This window comes from Spermophilus citellus (assembly GCF_964194105.1).
Source record: "Spermophilus citellus genome assembly, chromosome: X".
NCBI classification, from domain to species: domain Eukaryota; kingdom Metazoa; phylum Chordata; class Mammalia; order Rodentia; family Sciuridae; genus Spermophilus; species Spermophilus citellus.
This window is the reverse complement of record NC_138190.1, coordinates 68,520,992-68,538,353: the sequence shown is the minus strand read 5'-3', so window position 1 is coordinate 68,538,353 and position 17,362 is coordinate 68,520,992. Positions and strand designations below refer to the sequence as shown.

General features: G+C 45.9%; 2 protein-coding genes across 12 annotated transcripts in view; one reads left to right on the top strand and one right to left on the bottom strand.

Annotated features, from left to right (window-relative positions):
• The window catches only part of NHSL2 (NHS like 2), a 272,794-nt gene that overhangs the window by 237,573 nt on the left and 17,859 nt on the right, over positions 1–17,362 (top strand). For 5 of the 10 annotated variants that reach the window (XM_081277332.1, XM_081277333.1, XM_081277329.1 and 2 more), the window contains one exon: positions 16,808–16,963. The exons of the other annotated variants lie outside the window; for them this stretch is intronic. In XM_081277332.1, the coding sequence (XP_081133458.1) occupies positions 16,808–16,963 (156 nt within the window). The remainder of the gene's footprint in view (positions 1–16,807; positions 16,964–17,362) is intronic. 10 annotated transcript variants of the gene reach the window in all.
• On the bottom strand, positions 11,978–16,853 carry RTL5 (retrotransposon Gag like 5). 2 transcript variants are annotated; one of them, XM_081277338.1, is made up of 2 exons: positions 12,585–16,853; positions 11,978–12,153 (listed from the first exon to the last, which is right to left on the bottom strand). In XM_081277338.1, the coding sequence occupies exon 1, from the start codon at positions 16,264–16,266 to the stop codon at positions 14,239–14,241; it is 2,028 nt and encodes a 675-aa protein (XP_081133464.1). In that variant the 5' UTR covers positions 16,267–16,853; the 3' UTR covers positions 11,978–12,153; positions 12,585–14,238. The 2 variants fall into 2 exon arrangements, with proteins under 2 accessions (XP_081133464.1, XP_081133463.1); XM_081277337.1 differs by having other exon boundaries at positions 12,611–16,853.

Here is a 17,362-nt window from a genome sequence, read left to right as displayed (position 1 = left end):
GTACTAGAGATTGAAACCAGGAGCACTTTACCACTGAGCTATATCCCCAGCCCGTTTTTTAATTGTTTCCATTTTGAGACTGGGTCTCACTAACTTGCCTAGGGCCTTGCTATGTTGCTGAGGCTGACATTGAACTTGCAATACTCTTGCTTCAGCCTCCTGAGCTGCTGGGATTACAGGTATGTGCACCACTGTGCCCAGCCCAAACTACTACTACTACTACTACTACTACTACTACTACTACTTCTCCTTCTCCTCCTCCTCCTCCTCCTCCTCCTCCTCCTCCTCCTCCTCCTCCTCCTCCTCCTCCTCCTTCTTCTTCTTCTTCTTCTTCTTTTTCTTCTTCTTTTTTTTTGGTACCAGTTTTATTGAGACAAAGCATTCATACACCATACAATTCAACACTTAAAATGTACAATTCAGTGTATTTATATTATACTAAATTCAGAGAATTGTGCATTTCTCACTACATCAATTTTAGAACAATTTCATCACCCTAAAGAGAAACTCAGTGGCCATTTTCAGTCACTCCCCATTTCCCCGCAAGCTCCTCTCTAGCCCTAGGCAACCACTGATCTACTTTCTGTCTTTATGGATTTGCCTATTCTGGACATGTCATAGAAATGGAATCATTGACTATGTGGTCTTTTGCAACGAACTTCTTTCCCATAGCATGATGTTATTAAAGTCCATCCATGTTGTAGAATGTATCAGTACTTCATTACTTTTTTATGGCTGGATAAATTCTATTGTATGAATAAAACACATTTTATTTACCGATTTATCCACTAACCAGTTGATGAACATTTAGATTGCTTCCTCTCCTTGCCTCTGGTGATTAATGTGGTCATGAATATTCATGTACAAGTTTTTGTGCAGACATATATTTTCAAATCTCTTAGGTGTATGTATAGGAGTAGAGGTGCTGGGTTATAAGGTTACTCTCTATAACATTTGGAGGAACTGCAAGACTGTTTTCCAAAGTAGCTAAACCATTCCCACCAGCAGTGTATGAGGGTACTAGTGCTCTACATTCTCACCAGCATTTTTTTATTATAACTATCCTTGTGTGTGTGAAGTGGTATCTCATTAAGATTTTTGGTGCACTTCCCTAATGACTAATTATGTTAAGTATCTTTTCATGTGTTTGTTGGCTGTTTGTATATCTTCTTTGGAGAAATGTCTTTTTAGATACTTTGCTGGATTTTTACTTGGATTATTTGTCATTCTAGTATTCATTTGCAGGAGATGTTTTTATGTTCTAGATCAAAATATCTTATCAGACATGATTTGCAAATATTTTCTCATTCTGTTGGCTGCCTTTTCACTTTTTAAAAATAATTTTTCAGTTGTAGATGGACACAATATCTTTATTTTATTTTTCAATCTACCACTGAGCCACAATCCCAGCCCCCTTTTCACTTTCTTTTTAAAAAATATCTTTATTTATTTATTTATATGTGGTGCTGAGGATCGAACCCAGGGCCTCACACGTGTGAGGCAAGCACTCTACCACTAAGCCACAATACAGCCCCCCTTTTCACTTTCTTGATGGTATTATTATTATTATTATTGATCTCTGTCTGTTTAGGTTTTTTACCCATTTATTATTTGTTTGTTTTTTTTGGTGTTAAGCTTCTGGAGTTCTTTATATATTCTGGATATAGATGGTATTATTATATTTTTTTTGGTCCATGGTACTATTAGTGTCATATCTAAGAAATCACTGTTTAATGCAAGGTCTTGAAGATTTATGCCTGTTTCCATCTACATTTATAGTTTTAGCCATTAAATGTAGATCTTTGATCCATTTAAGCTAATTTTTATGTGTGCATGAGAATGAATTCCAACTTCATTCTTTTGCATTTGGATATCTAGTTGTCCCAGCATCACTTGCTAAAAAACTATTATTTCCCCCATTGAATGGGATTAATACTCTTATCAAAAATTGACTGGCCATAATTGTGTGGGTTTATTTCTGGATTCTCAATTCTGTTCTATTGAGCAATATATCCATACTTAAGTTAGCAAAATACTATTTTAATTATTATAGCTTTGTATACTATTTTGAAATTGGGAAGTGTGAGTCCTCCGGCTTTGTTATTTTACAAGATTGTTTTAGCTATTCTGGGCCCCCTAATTTTCCATATGGGTTTCAGAATCAACTTGTTGATTTCTACAGAGAAACTTGGATTCAAATAGGTATTGTGTTTGGGTCAATTTGAAGAATATTGGCATCTTAAAAATATTAAGAATTTTGATCCATGGACATGGAATGTCTTTCCATTTGTTTCCATCTTTAATTTTTCATGTATCATAGTTTTCAGTGTACAATTTGTGCCCCACTTTTGTTAAATGTATTCCTATGTGTTTATTCTTTTGATGATATTATAAATGGAATTTTCAGGTTGTTCAATGCAAGTATATAAACATACAATTTTTATATTGATTTCATAGGCTACAACCTTATTGAGCATGTGTATTAGTTTTAATAGATTTTTAGTGGATTCCTTAGAATTTGCTATATATTTGAGATCATGTCATCTCTGCAAATAAAGTTTATTTCTTTGTTTCTAATCATATGCCTTTTATTTCTTTTTCTTGTTTGATTGCTCTGGCTATAACATTCAGTACAAAGTTAAATGGAAGTGGTGAGAGTGGACACACTTATCTTGTTCCTGATCTGAGGGGGAAAGCATCCAGTGTTTCATTCTTAAGTGTAATGTTACTGTGGGTTTCTCATAGATGCCTTTTGACAGGTTGAAAAAGGTTCCATCTATTTTTAGTTTGTTGAATGTTTTTATCACAAACGAATGTTGAACATTTTATCAAATACTTTTTCTGTGCCTACAGAGATGATCATGTTTTGTCTTTTTCTATTGATATGATGTATTATATTAATTGATTTTCAGATGTTAAAATGACCCTGCATTCCTGGGATAATCCCCTTTGGTCATGGTATATGATTATTTTTATATATTACTGGATTTGGTTTGCTAATATTTTGTTGAGGATTTTTGTATCCATATTGGTCTGTAATATTCTTCTGATTTTTTTGTCAGTATTAGTATCAGGATAATAGTGGCCTAACAGAATGAGTTGAGAAGTGTTATCTCTCCTACATTTTGAAAGAGCTTGTGAAGATTTGATATTAACTCTAAACATTCAGTAGAATTTACCAATGAAGTCATCTGTATCTGGGCTCTTCTTCGTGAGTAGTTTTGGAGTTTGTTGTTGTTTCGTTTTTGCAGTACTGGGGATAGAACCCATGGCCTTGTGCATGCTAGGCAAGCACTCTACCATTGAGCTACATCTCTAGCCTGTGTGTAGTTTTATATATATTTAATTGTAGATGGACACAATACCTTTATTTTATTTATTTATTTTTATGTGGTACTGAGGATCAAACCCAGTGCCTCACACATGTGAGGCAAGTGCTCTAACACTGAGCCACAACCCTGAACCCCTGTGAGTAGTTTTGATTATTGATTTGATCTCTTTGCTTGTTATAGGTTTATTTGGAGTTTCTATTTCTTCCTCAATCATTTTTTGATGGTTTTTATCTTTCTAGGAATTCAGGCTTTTCATCAAGTTGTCTAATTGTTGTCATACAGTTGTTTATAGTATTTTCCTTTCTAACCCTTTTTGTTTCTATAAGGTTGATTTTAATATCCTCTCTTTCATATCTGAATTTCCTAATCAGAGATCTTATCTTTCTTATTCTTGGTCAATCTAGTTCACCAAAATTTTTCTGAATTCCCATTTCCCTCTTAGCCTCCTTCTGCCTATGTTTGGGAACCTTGGCCAACCTAAGAACATAATTTTGTGTCTTTTATAGTCAAGAAAATAAATCTTCTCAACATTCCTGTTTGTGGATCTCTCAGCCTGAACCCCAAAGCATATTGTTCTGTTCCTTTTGCTACCTGAAGTAAATTAATTCTGAATCAGCTTCTTTACTAGCCGGTGGCTATGGTGTACATGATTATCACACACCCACCCTCTCATTGTAGAAAGTAAGCTGCAACTTTTTTAGTACATGGCTATCAGTTGAGTGTTGTTCATTTCACAGTAAATATGAGAGGCTGGAGAAGAGCAGAAGGCATTGGACCCTGGCTAGGGTCCAGTGAAACCCCTAAGAAAGGCATTGTGGGTAGGCCTGGGACCTGGTCTTCATGAGCATTGCTCACCATTGAGGCTTGAATGGAAACAGAGACAAAATAAGAAAAGCCAAGACTTCCTGCTGTTCTGACCATATGTCTCAGTGGTTATACTAGTGCCCAGGACTGTGCTGCCCTAGTTGGCAGGAACTCTACTGACAGGTGGGCAAGTCAGGAAGTCAGGAAAAAGCATTTGGGATTTTGGGCAAGTACCAATTCTGACTGGTATTCTGGGGTGCCTGACCCAGTTGGTAATCTTTCTTCCTCTCTGTAAGCCCTAAGCCTGGTTGGGGTGCCAGGGTAAAAGCATTCATTAATTCAGAAAATGTCTTAGAACCAACCATATGTCCACTTCAAGATTATTTCCAGACTAATGGGAAATCTGTTTGTGCAACCAATTTTAAGATGGAGCAAAATCCACCAACATTTCCCTGGCGAGGAAATGGCAATGAAATCAACTCTTTGGGATGGGTGCATGGTGAGCTTGAAACTCAAACCAAGTGTGACAGTCTCAGCCCCACCCTGGGCTGCTGATTCAAGACCAAGAGGAAGAAGGAGTTGCCAGACTTTATGATTTTTGTAAACAGTTCTTGAAAGAGAAACCACACACTTGTCCCTCTGCCAGCCCCTAGCTTATCCCCATAGCTGACAGGGAAGCCATTGTCTTTTCTCAGACACCCTAGGGCACAGTTTCTTAACTTGAGCTCCTTGGACCTCCAAGTGGTATTTGGAGAGAACTTAGGGGGTCTGTGAACTTGGATGGGAAAATTATTTGATCTTCTCTCAACTAACCACAAACTGAAATTTAGCATTTCCTCACTTTAGGAATGTAGGCAACAAACCATAATTGTGTTAATAGTATCTGTGACTCTATCACCAACAGAAATCACAAATATTTTCAAATCTCATCACAGTTGTTATAAGTATCTTAAGAAAGCACTTATGGGCTGGGGGTGTAGGTCAGTGGTACAGCACTTGCCTAAAATGTGTGACATCCTGGGTTCAATCCCTGACACCACACACAAAAAATTATTTCTGCTCATCAATTTGCAACATTTCTAGTCTACATGCTTGCTACTAAATCTTGTGAGTTAATCATTATTAGATCATGATATAACTGGACCAAAGAATGATAAAAATATTTTATAGCAACTTCTGTATGATTGGTTTTCTGTGCAATTCTATGTATTTTATATTTTGCACATAGAAACATTATTCTGAGAAAGGGTCAAGAGGTTTTTGCCAAACTGCTAGAAGGATCCATGACCTAAAAATGGTTAAGTCCCTGCCCTGGATCTTGGGCCTCATTCCTGAACCACAGAGCTTTGACTATTTTACTGCAAGATTCAAAAGAACTTGCATGCTTGTGCTAATGACATTGGGCAAGTTCAACTTCTGGGCCATTTATTTACTTACTTACTTACTTACTTACTTACTTACTGGGGCCTTGCATGCTAGGCAAGTGATCTACCACTGATGTACCTCCCCAGCCTGTGCCTTGTTTCTTAATATACCAAAGGAGAGGTAATAACACTATTTACCTTATAGGGTGATTGTGATGATTAATATATGTAAAGCACTTAGTGCCCCCCCATTCAGTGCTAACAAAGTACTAGCTATTTTCGTTGTTGCTAGTTCATATAAATGAGCTTATAAATATACTTTATTATCACTTCCATTTTCAGACAAAGGAAATTAAGGCTTAGACAAGTAAACCAGTCAATTCAAGGGCACACAGCAAGGGAATGGCAGAGCTAGGTTTCAAAACCAGGTCTGAGTGACTCTCAAGCCCAGCAGAGGTCACTCTCTACTATACCACTGAGAGGGGGTGATGACTTCCAAAGAGATGGTGGTCATCAACAGGGAGCTCAGCTGGTAAGGAGCAACCTATTCTGCAAGCTCCTGCTTCTTCATCCCTGCTCATCACTACTGTTCACACTGCCAACATTTTTTTTTTGGGGGGGGGGGCTCCCATCTTCACTTGCATACCATCATCCCTTGGCCAAGTCTTAGGGAGCCAGCCAGTCCTCCTTCCAAAGGCTACTGCCAGCTGGACATGGTGGCACATGCCTGTAATCCCCATGACTCGGGAGGCTGAGGCCGGAGGACCTAAAGTTCAAGGCCAACCTCAGCAACTTAGAGAGACCCTGTCTCAAAATAAAAAAGAAACAGGGCTGTGAATGTGGCTCAGTGGTTAAATGCCCTGGTTGTTTCAATCCCTGGTACCAAATAAACATACAACAACAACAACAACAACAAAGCAAGCTACTGTCAATGCAGCCTCCATTTGCAAAGGAGACAAGACCACATTCTCACACTCTAACATTGAATATCAGCCTCGTAGCCATGAGCTTACATTGTAGTCATGGGCCAGCCTCTGCACTCAGATTCCCTAGTCTGGTCAAGCCAGTGGGACCAGTAGGACCTGGAGGTAGGGGGCTGAGTGGAAACTCAGAAAGGATGGGGCTTTTCTGCAGAGTAGAAGCAGCTTCATGGAAGAAGCTGAGAAGATTGCCAGGTGGAGTTGTCACAGGAGGAGACGTTTCTCTGAAGAAGATCCTAAGAGACTTGACTCAGGACCAGTGGCATTCTTGACATATGTGACAGAAAAGAATTTCAGCACAAGCCATTCACAGGCATAGAGAGAGGTTCTTTTAGTGAAGTAGAATGTATTCAAGGGAGAATTGGAGTGATCTCAAGGGAGATCCCTTTGGGGGTAAGGCAAGGAATACACATCCAAGGGAGAATGCAACGAGGGCCATCTCAAGAGTGAGAGATGCATTTTTGGAATTTATAACTCTTCTTTTAAAGGAAACTGATAAGGGGTGGGTATGGAAAGATAGGCAGGAATGATCTGAGTCCAGTGATCTCAAGACAGCTTCTGGTGGTCTAGTGAATCTAGGATCCTTAGGCTGAGGTGGTCTTCATTATCTGACCAATAGATAGCATTGGAAAGTCCCCTAAATTATAGGTTTCTCAAAATGTCTTTTTTTGCTTATTCTATTTAGGTGGGGAGGTAATTAACAGTGCACATATAAATTTACAGACTTCCTAAAAATTTAGGAATAGTGGGCTTGGAAGGGAGATAGGCTCAAGGAGTGACAAGTCTGGAAAAGTATGCTGAACTTCTGAATTAAAATTCTATTTTATTGCCAGGAGTGGTGGTGCATACCTGTAATCCCACCTATTCAGGAGGACTGCAAGTTGGAAGCCAGCCTGGGAAAGTTAGTGAGATCCAGTCACAACTAAAAATTAAAAATAAAAAGGGCTAGGGATGTTGCTATTCAATGATAGAGCTCCCATCGGTTCAATTCCAGGTACTGCAAAAAAAAAAAAAAAATCTATTTTCTTTGTGTCACCTTTCTACCTTTTATTTATTTTTTCCTTTTTTTGTGTGGTGCTGGAGATTAAACCTAGGGCTTCATACATGAGAAGCAAGTACCCTACCACTGAGCCACATCCCCATCCCTTTTCTACCATATTTCTTATTTCTTCTACTTCAGAATGGGACCTGTGTTTGGACTCTCTCTCTCTCTCTCTCTCTCTCTCTCTCTCTCTCTCTCTCTCTCTCTCTCTCTCTCTCTCTTTCTCTGACACCAGTTCTCACTATATTGCCCAGGCTGGTTTTGAACTCCTGGGCTCAGGTGATTCTCCTACCTCAGCCTCCCGAGTAACTGGGACTATGGTTTTGCCCAGAATGTTTGTGAAATTTTAAGGAAAAGGGAATGGAATGTGCAAAAAGAGAACCCATAGGGCCTGATATATGAATTAAAGAAGGAACTCATTCATGATGTCTGAAGTTTGGACTAAAGAGAAAGGAGAAGGATAGCATGGGCAGATGAGACAGCATGGGTGGTTTATGACCAGATAGTGAAGAATGTCAGAGTCTGGTCCACAATCTTCCTCTGAGGAAGGGGAGCCATTGAGGGTTTTGTATAGGAGCAACAAGCCCAAATCTGTGAATTCAAAGGACCACCATAGCATGCCCCCAACACCACCACACAGGCATATAGAAGATACATTGATTAGAAGTAGAGATTAGGGGCCAGGTAGACTAGCAGGGAGCTACTTTAATAGTCCAGGAGGGAGAGGAAGAGATGCTGAAATAGGAAGAAGTCTGGAACTTCTGGCCACCTCCACAGTGTCCCATGCCCAGACAGGTCTCATCTCTGTGCAGTAAATGGGTAGGAAGACTAGACTTGCTGAGAACACTTGCCTTCCTCATATTCTGTTGTGTGGGTTCTACAAGATGAGGCTTCCTTGGGCCACAAGACCATTGCCAGGAGTTCACACCTTCCATTTCAGCCTCTTTCTCACATTAACAGCCCACAGTGAGAGCAGAATAAAAAGCCAGGGCCCTGCTTTCCAGAAAATACACACCCCACCCCCATCCCCATTAGAAGAGTTGCTGAGATGAGGGGCCCCAGCTCTACCCATATGTGTGGGGCTGACAGGAAGGGGAGGAGGATGCAGGGAGCAGGTCAGGGCCTGCTCTCTGTCAAAGGAAATATCCACCCTTTTAAGCCTTTAAAAGACTGTTTTCTTCCAAGTAGGTCCTGCTGTTGCCAGGGCAACCAAGAACTCTGGGCTTTGTGTTTCTGCATGGAGTCCCCAGGGAGAGGTGGCCTGCTGAGTTTTCCCTAGTCTGGGCAGGATGCAGGAAGTGCTAACCCGAGGTGGACCTCCCCATTTGAGGGTAGTTTCTGGGCTTGTTAATGCCTGTGCTTATCCCCCAGAGGAACCCACACAGCCCCTCCCACAGCCTCATGAGCCAGTTCTGAAGGTCAAGGGCACAAGCTTTGGCTCCAATGGACCTAGTTTTCCAAGACCAGACTTTAGCACCCACCCTTTGTCACAGTTTCTCTCAGGAGGGTATTAGCAGCTATCTGAGGGATGTGTCCAGGATATATGAGCTTACATCAGACCATGGTACATGCTGGGGAATCTTAGCACATTTACTTCTCAATCACTTCCTAGGTTGATGGGACTGGGTCTCTGGGCTGGTTGCTCTGGGAATTGTATGGGAAGGCTCAGAACCATTGAATGTCACCTGGGCTAGTTAGTCCCCAAGTCTTTGTTCTGCCTTGGGCTGGGCTGGGCATTAGAATTGCCTAGAGGGCTTTTAGAAATAGAAATTCCTGGAGATTCTGATTCTTTCAGCCTCAGTGGGGGTAGAGGATAGAGTTTAAGAGCACCAGTTCTGGATGTCAGACTGCTGGGGTTCAAGGTCAAACTCCAGACATGAGGCCAGTGATTTTCAGCCAGTTGCTACCTTTTGGCTGCCCATTTCCTCACTTATAAAAAGGGTGATTACAACAAACTAGCCTGCTTCACATGTTGCAAGATATTCTCTGCCTTCCCCCAGCCCGTGGGAGTAGACTTGGGGACCCCTCACCCTTCTGATCACCCTTCCACTGCCTCCCCCTTTCTCTCATTCTTTTCTTTGATTCTGGTATTTCCTTGTTCCTCAACGCAAAAAGGTTCCTGCTAGGAAGCCAGGACCCCAGGTGGGGCCTGTTCTAGGTGCTTGCAGCAGCCCAGGAAGGCATTAGCATCTCTAATCTGCCAGTTCATTCTCAGCTCACATACACTCGCATTCTTTTTCACATGCTTCTAAGTCATGTCTCCTCCACCCCGGCTCCTGCAGTTGGATTCTGAACCTGAATGTAAGTTCATGTCAATATATCCCTCCAGGTGAGGGAGATACTTTTTAGCTCCTGTTTCCATTTTGGAGGGAATCCTCTAGTACTCCCTGCAGATGCCCTTAGCAGGCTTCCTCTAGGTCTCCATCCAGCAGCCTGTTTACTCACATTTTCATTTATGTGCCAGACTAGTGTTGAGTTCCTACTGTGTACCAAGCCATGTGCTGGGTTCCAGGGTCTCAACAGTGACAAAACAGACGAAACCAGAAAGCGGATCGGACTTTTCCAAGATCCCAAATGGAATCAATGGCAGGGATGGACTAAAATCTCAGGCTCTCTTCCCTAGCTTCACAGGAATTCCAACTGAAGGATTGAGATAAGGATTTCTATTTTTCTTACCTGTCCTGATTGGTCCTTATACCACCTGGACTCACTTATTCCTACCTGTGACATCATGAGGAATCCCAGCAGTGAGTACTGGAGACCTTTTCTGACCCCCTGAAGCCTAAGTGGGAGCCCCAGTGCTCACTGAGGCAGCTCACAGCTTCATAGCCCCATCCCTCCTCCAAAAGTGTAGTCAGCCACAGGTTTAGCACTGCCACTAGCCTGCCTAGTGCAATTGACACATACTTGGTTTCTTTGACAAGATTCAGAATGCAGTTGGCCTGTGATTGTGCTTGTCGAGAGGCTTTCCTGGGAGACAGCATGGTGCACTAGAATTGAAAGCATGGATTTGTGAGTCACAAAGACCTGGAGCCCCCCATGGAACCTAAAATCTCAGAGATTCAGATCCCTCAGCTCTAAAGGGAGACATTACCTGTCTCACTGAAATATTTTGGCAATGAAATGAGGTGATGCTGGTGAAAGGGCCCAACACGATCAGAAACATGCTGGTTTCCTCCCTCCTTTCCTCCTTCCTTACTCTTAAGGATGCAAGGCAAATGTGCCTCAGAAATGAGAGCTGTATCTCCACTGGAATTCTTCAAGCTGGAGAAAGAGGCAGGGCAGGGCAGGGCAGAACCAGTCCAGCCTGGCCTATTAGACAGAAGGACCAAAGAAGTAGGGGCTGAGGTGGGGCTAAGTGTCTCAGGAGCTAATTAGCAACTGTGGGGCTGTGAAGGAGCCATTCACTAGGTACCAATGGGGCAGTGACTTCTCTCGCTATGTCTGTGTCCTCATGTCCAGGATGAAGGTGAGAATAGTGCCTGCCCCTCAGGATGAAGTAAGATGATAGATGTGAAGCACCTGGCACAGAAGTAACAGGGACCTAATGAGCATTCCCCACCCACTTCCTCAGGGGAAAAAAATATCTGGGAAACTTGGACAAATCCAAGAATGGGCTTGAGTTTCTTCTGACCCCACAGTCTGCAAGGAGCGTGGAGATCTTGCTGGAAAGCCACTGCTCTGGGGTTTTGTTTCTAAAGTTTCACCAGCTAGCGCACTGGCGACTCATAGCACCACCTAGTGCCACAAAGTGGAAGGGCACTCTTCCCTACTCACAGCCTGGCTTCCTTCCCTTCTTTCACTCAAAGTCACCGCTATGTGCATGTGTAGAACTAATGCAATTTTTCAAGATGCCCCATGTTTCTACTTCCCTCCCAACAATTTCTGCCATCCACAAAAGTGCAGGCCTATAGGCAGCCCTCTTGAGCCTCCGTTTGCTCATCTAAGAATTTCAAGGCTTCAGGCAGGGGTTCCAGGGTGCCTAGAAAGTACCTGATGCCTACTAGGTACCCATCTCTGCTTGCTCAATAACACAGAGAGACACGATCTTTACACACCCTTTATATTTTTATTGAGGAGAGAAGCTTTAGCGTACAGAGCAATTTCTTATCTTCACAACACAGTAGTGCAACAATAACACAACAATAACACATTTATTTCAAGGGGGTTTCCTCCCGAGCCTCTGGGAATCCTTGGGCTGCCTTCATACCCCTGCATGCATTTCCCACCCACCACCCACCCCTCTTTCAACCCAAGGAAACACCCAAAGCTCATAGTTCCTCTTACAGCTCTTGTGGCTGTCACATCACAACAAATATTGAAGATCTGGGAAAGCGGGGAGAGGGTCAAAGGGAAGCCCAAGCCCCCTCTGCCCCTAGAGGCCCGGAAACCAGCTCACTGCTCATCCACTCTCTCCCTGGCTGAGGCTACAAGGGTTCAGGGTGAGCACCATGGGAACAGGCAGGGCCTGTGCTGAGGGATCCCTGGAAGTGGGGGTGCAAGGCACCTGTCCTTTGCACTTCTCCACAAGTTCACAGGCAGCAGGGCCAGCGTGTTGACATCAGCAAACAGGATCCACAGCCTCGATGAATAGCTGTTCCCCTTCTGGAACTCTCTCCCAAGGAAATAAGCTGAAAAACAGATAAAACTATCTTTACAAGGTTGTTTACTTCTCCCCTGGTGGGAATGGGGAAAACCAGACAACTGACATGTCTAACAAATTAGGAGGATTCTTAAATAAATTAGTCAATATCCATGATGGCAGAGGTGGCAGCCATTTTAAATCCTGCTGATGGAGAGCTAGCAGGATGATCTCAACTTTGAAAAGACACAGGAAGAACACACTAGAATGAAAGGCAGCAAACTGTTTACAGTACTTGCATCTGCATGTTTGGAGTATTTTTCCCTTAGGGTTTTCTCTATTTTCCAATTTTCCTATAATGACTATGCATTATTCTTTTCTTTGGGGAACCTTTTTTAAAGGTAGCAACAGGTTATAGAAACCTGACCCCACTGATTCCCAAGCTGAGAAACAAAAGTGATAAACAAAAGGGCATCTTACCTCCCACTGATGAATAGAGATCTCACCCGAAACCAGTCTGAGGACTGGATCTCTGTGACTCCTCTTCCTCCAGCTCCTTCCTCTGGCCTCTAGGCCCCAAATCCCAAGGCTCGGCTGAGGTTATCTGTCAGACTCCGGTGAGGAACAGAGACTTCATTCACTGTTTTCTTCCCTCTGGCCACAGACACTTTGGCTGCACTTGCCCAGCTGCCAGGCACTGTGCAGAGAGTTCAGTGTCCAGGGGCAGTTCAGGCAAGGAGTGGATTTGGCTGGCATTTCATGGCCAGAGCTGACATAGTAAATGTGTATTTTTCACTGAAGAAGCAATGTTTTCTGGACTCAAGGCAAACAGCAGGTCTCTCTATAAGGGCACCTGTCTGGGTTTGTACTGAGGAGTCCCAGGAGTGCCTAAGAGGCATCACCCCCATCAGCCTTACTGTCCAATCAAAGTACAGCAACAGCCCAGAGACTGATCCCCATGTGAGAGCCAAGCAGGTATCCAAGATGCAAGGCTGCAGTGGGTACAATCTCTGTAGAGGCAACCTTCCAATTCTCCTCCTTAAGAGTTGGAGGGAGTTAAGGAGCAGGCCGTGGGCACTTGCTCACTCTCTCTCTGGTTATCTTGGAAGGGAAGGTTAGTGAGGGCGCCTCTAGGACAGAAGGTTGCTGGCAGAGACCTTTGGCTGGGGGCTGGAGTCCAAAGCTTGGCTGAGGAAGAAGACCCTCTTCCCTAAGGAAATTTACTTTGTAGGATTTGAAGCAGTCATGTGGTTTCTCCCTCTTCCTCCTCCTATTCCACCACCCCAAATGCCCCTTTAGGCACCATCAAGGAAAGGGGTGGGGCCTGCCATGTTGAGCTGTATTCTGGGGATGTCCAGGAGGACAGTGTAGTAAGAGGAGAAGGCCCCAGATTTGGCCAAGCCGTTCCAAGGACTCTAATATAGGAGTCTGAAGAAAGATGAACTCAAGTGCTGGAAGTGGAGGCAGCTTGCCACAGTCAGTTAAGGACAAACAAATCTCAAATTGTCAATTTTACATGTGGCTTTGCATACTCTCACTGGGCTACATGTAGGGTCCTCTTCCAGGCCCTTTTGCTGGAGGTGTAGCACAAAACAAGCATAGCCTTCTAGGCACATTTCCCGGTGTCGTCCTGCTCGCTGTCCATTATATTTAGTAAGTGGCCTCAGTGGCTTTAGGAGTTCAATGTAGCTTGTCCTTTCAATCATTGGGGCAGATCAATGAGGCATTGGGTGAAGTTCTGGTGAGCCAGTTGGAGGATAAAACTGTAGAACACAGGGTGAATAAACGCAGGAGAGGCTGGGCACAACTAGAGGGGAATACAAAAGGGTGACCAGTTCATTCATGAGAACAGGCCCAGAAACCTGCTCTCTAGCTTGTGGCAGGACTGAGCAGAGTATATGCCAAGAGGACAGCTTTTGCTATCCTATCCTTTCCCAGGTGGCCTTGGCTGAGCACATGTCACTCTCGGATCATGGTTGCGAGATAGTCTAGAACTCTGCAGGTCTTCTTCAGGTTGGGCAGGTCTGGAACTCCCTTAAGGACTGGTCAGTACATGGGGCAAGTGTGGCAGCAATAGCAGGGGCAGGGGACGCAGTAGAAGGGTGTGTTCCAGGTGGCCAGTTTGCCCCATCACTCACACGCGAATTCGGCCACGAGCAGCTCGGTGGCCCCCCTGTCTCGGAGTAAGGCGGAATAGCACCGGGGGACGTCTTCGAATTTGGCGTTGCCCCAAGCGACCGGCACGGCGAATCAGTGGTGGGGAGCTGTAGAATGGTGAATTGGTACCTGGAAGGCCCTCCAGAAGTGGGACTCGATTCTGGTTCCTCCGTCTGCTGGGCTGTATTATGGGAGGTGATGCACCCAGGAAATTCTCAGCATGGTAGCCAATGCTTGTGCTAATCGTCTGGGTTGAAGTGTCAACAAGAACAGGCTCCTCCATCTCCATCAGTTCTTCTATCACATGGATCCCATTGTGGTGGTGGTGGATGTGGTGGTGATGGTGGTGCTCATGGCCCATCTCACCAAACATCTCCTCAAACAAAGGCACCCTCTCTTGCTCCTGTTCTGGCTCCTGCTCTGGTTCCTGGCTCCCCACCTCAATTTCATCTTCTTCCTCATCCTTATTCTCATTGTCATCCTCATTCTTCTTCATCTCCTCCTCCTCTTTCTGTTTCATCTCCTCTTCCTCCTCCTCTTCCTTCTCATCCTCATCTTCCTCACCCTCCTCATTTTCATCCTCATCATCATCATCATCATCTTCATCATCATCATCGTCGTCGTCATTGTCCTCCTCGTCCTCTTCCTCATTCTCTTTCTCCTTTTTCATTTCTTCCTCTTCCTTCCTCATCTTCTCCTCCTTCCTCATCTTCTCCTCTTCCCTCATCTTTTCCTCCTCCCTCATCTTCTCCTCCTCCTCCTCCTCTATCACCTCTTGCCCAAAAGCCTTTATGTCCTGGTCCTTCAGGGAAGAGCTGTGCCTGCATATCCCATCTTCATCATCCTCATGGTAGCGCTGTTCATCAATAATATCTTCCTCATCAGGGGTGGGAGCAAAAGGAGGGACGACATTGCGCACCCCAGGGAGCTTGATTGGCTTGGGGATGCGCACTTTTCTTTCTATCTCCACACACTCAAGAATCAGCTCATCCAGGTCGGCCATTTCAGTTGACCATAAGAGCTCCTTTCGGAAATATTCTGACAGGCCTTTGAGGAACTGATTTTGGAGGCGGCAGTCATCCCAAGACAAGAATTGGGCCAGGAACTGAAAAGCATCTGCATAGCTGCCCAGGGTACAGTCTCCCTGCTTAAGCTTGCGGATGGCCTTTTTAGCCACTCGTGGGGGTATGGGGCCACGGAATTCCTTACGGATTTCATCCAGGAAGCGCGGGAAGTTGGCATGCAGGGAGCTTCCTTCCTGGGTGACAGAGATGGCCCAGTCCCTCGCTTCACCAGTGAAAAAGGAGATCAGAAAGGCCACCCGCTCAGCACCCCCAGGGAAATGATCCTCATGGTCAGCTATGAAGGTCTCTAGCTGCATCAGGAATTCAGCCAGGTAGACTGGATCGCCAGAAAAGAGCCGTATGTTAGGTCTCTCCAATGGTGGCAGAAGGGGCTGGGGCTGGGGCTGCGGCTGCGGCTGGGGCTGCGGCTGGGGCTGGGGCTGCGGCTGCGGCTGCGTCTGGGTCTGCGGCTGCGGCTGCGGCTGAGGCTGCGGCTGCGGCTGCGGCTGAGGCTGCGGGGGCGGCTCCTTTGACGCTGCGGGTGAGGGCTGCTCCGGCGGGGGTGGGCTGGGCGGCAGAGGAGGATCACTGACCCCGTCGGGGTTGCTGTAGCCCTGGATCACGTTAATCAAAAGATCATCCGAGACAAACTCGGGATCTGTGCGTGGGGGAGGCCAGCACAAGAAGGGCCCCTCTCCCTCGGGAATGGCGTCGATCTCATTGAGCGGGAACTCAAAGTTCTCCTCGGCAATAAGGGGTACTATGGGCACTGGCCAGCGGACGTAGCTGGAGACATTGCCCCGCAAGGAATTAACCTCGGCCAGGGCTCTTCCCAGCTGAAGGCCCAAATTGGCATTCTCCCCGCGAAGGGCATTTAATTCTTCTCGCAGGGCTACATTCGCCATGCGGAGGCTATTGAGATTTCCTGCCGCCTCGGACATCTTGACTAGCTCAGGGGCTCGGTCTCTGGCAGTGGGGGCGGGGAGCTAGGGGCCCGGGGAGGAGGCCGAAATGTAGCGGCGGCGAACGAGAGGAAACCAAAGTGCGGTAGTAGGGCACAGGGCAGGCCGGGCCACACCCACCGGGGCGAGCACTGAGGGCAGGCGCTCGGGGCGGAGGGCCCGGCGGCTTGGCCCTGGACGCGTTACCTCAAGGCCGGGGTCGAAGAGAACAAGCGGGAGCAGCCGTGCAGGACCAGAAAACACAGGCAGAGGACACCGGAGACACGGCGGCGGCGGCGGCGGCGGCGACTGCCGGGAGGGCGGAGGAGGGTGGTGCGGGAGGGAGCAGACTGCGGCAGGATCTGTCGAGGAAAAATATTGCGGACAGCGATTCCCTGCCTTTTAAGCCCAGCCTCACGCTCCCTCCGCCCCCCCCCCGGCAGGGGCGGGTCTTCAGGAAACGCGGGCGCCCACTGGCCGAGGAGCGCCGCTCCCCACCCCCTCCTCAGCTGCGCCTCTCACTGACTCTCTCCTTCCCTAGCTGCAGCTAACTCGAGTCGGGAAAATGCGACAGCGACTGCCCACTCGAGGTCGTCATGGCGACAGCCAGTGAACGTGTTCCTCTCCTCTGGCAGGCCCCCGAGTGTAGAAGAGCTGCTTCGCGAGGCGCAGCTCAATCTCCAGAGCCTGTTGCAAGGTACTGAGAGGGAGGGGGGCTGCGGCCGGAGCCCAGAGGCGAGCTGCGAGCTGCGCAGCAGCAGGAGAAAGGAAAAGAAGAAAGAGGATAGGGACCAGCGAGAGAAAAATGAACAGTTTCAAACCTATCAAAAAACAAAGCACATGTTCTCTATCTTCACCTTACAGACTGATTATTCTTAAACATTCTATTTCCATGTCTGTCTCCTGCTCCTCTGTTTTCAGTTCAGTAGTCCATAGGTGCTGGGATGGACAGAGGCTAAGGCAAAGCAGTGGGGCAAACCCTTCATAAAGAGATCTTGGTGGGAGACTCCCACAATGCAGGCCCACATTCCCTCCAACCATCTTCTTGACTCATCGCCCATGCCTCTGGAATCCTGGCATCAGGAAACAAAGGGGG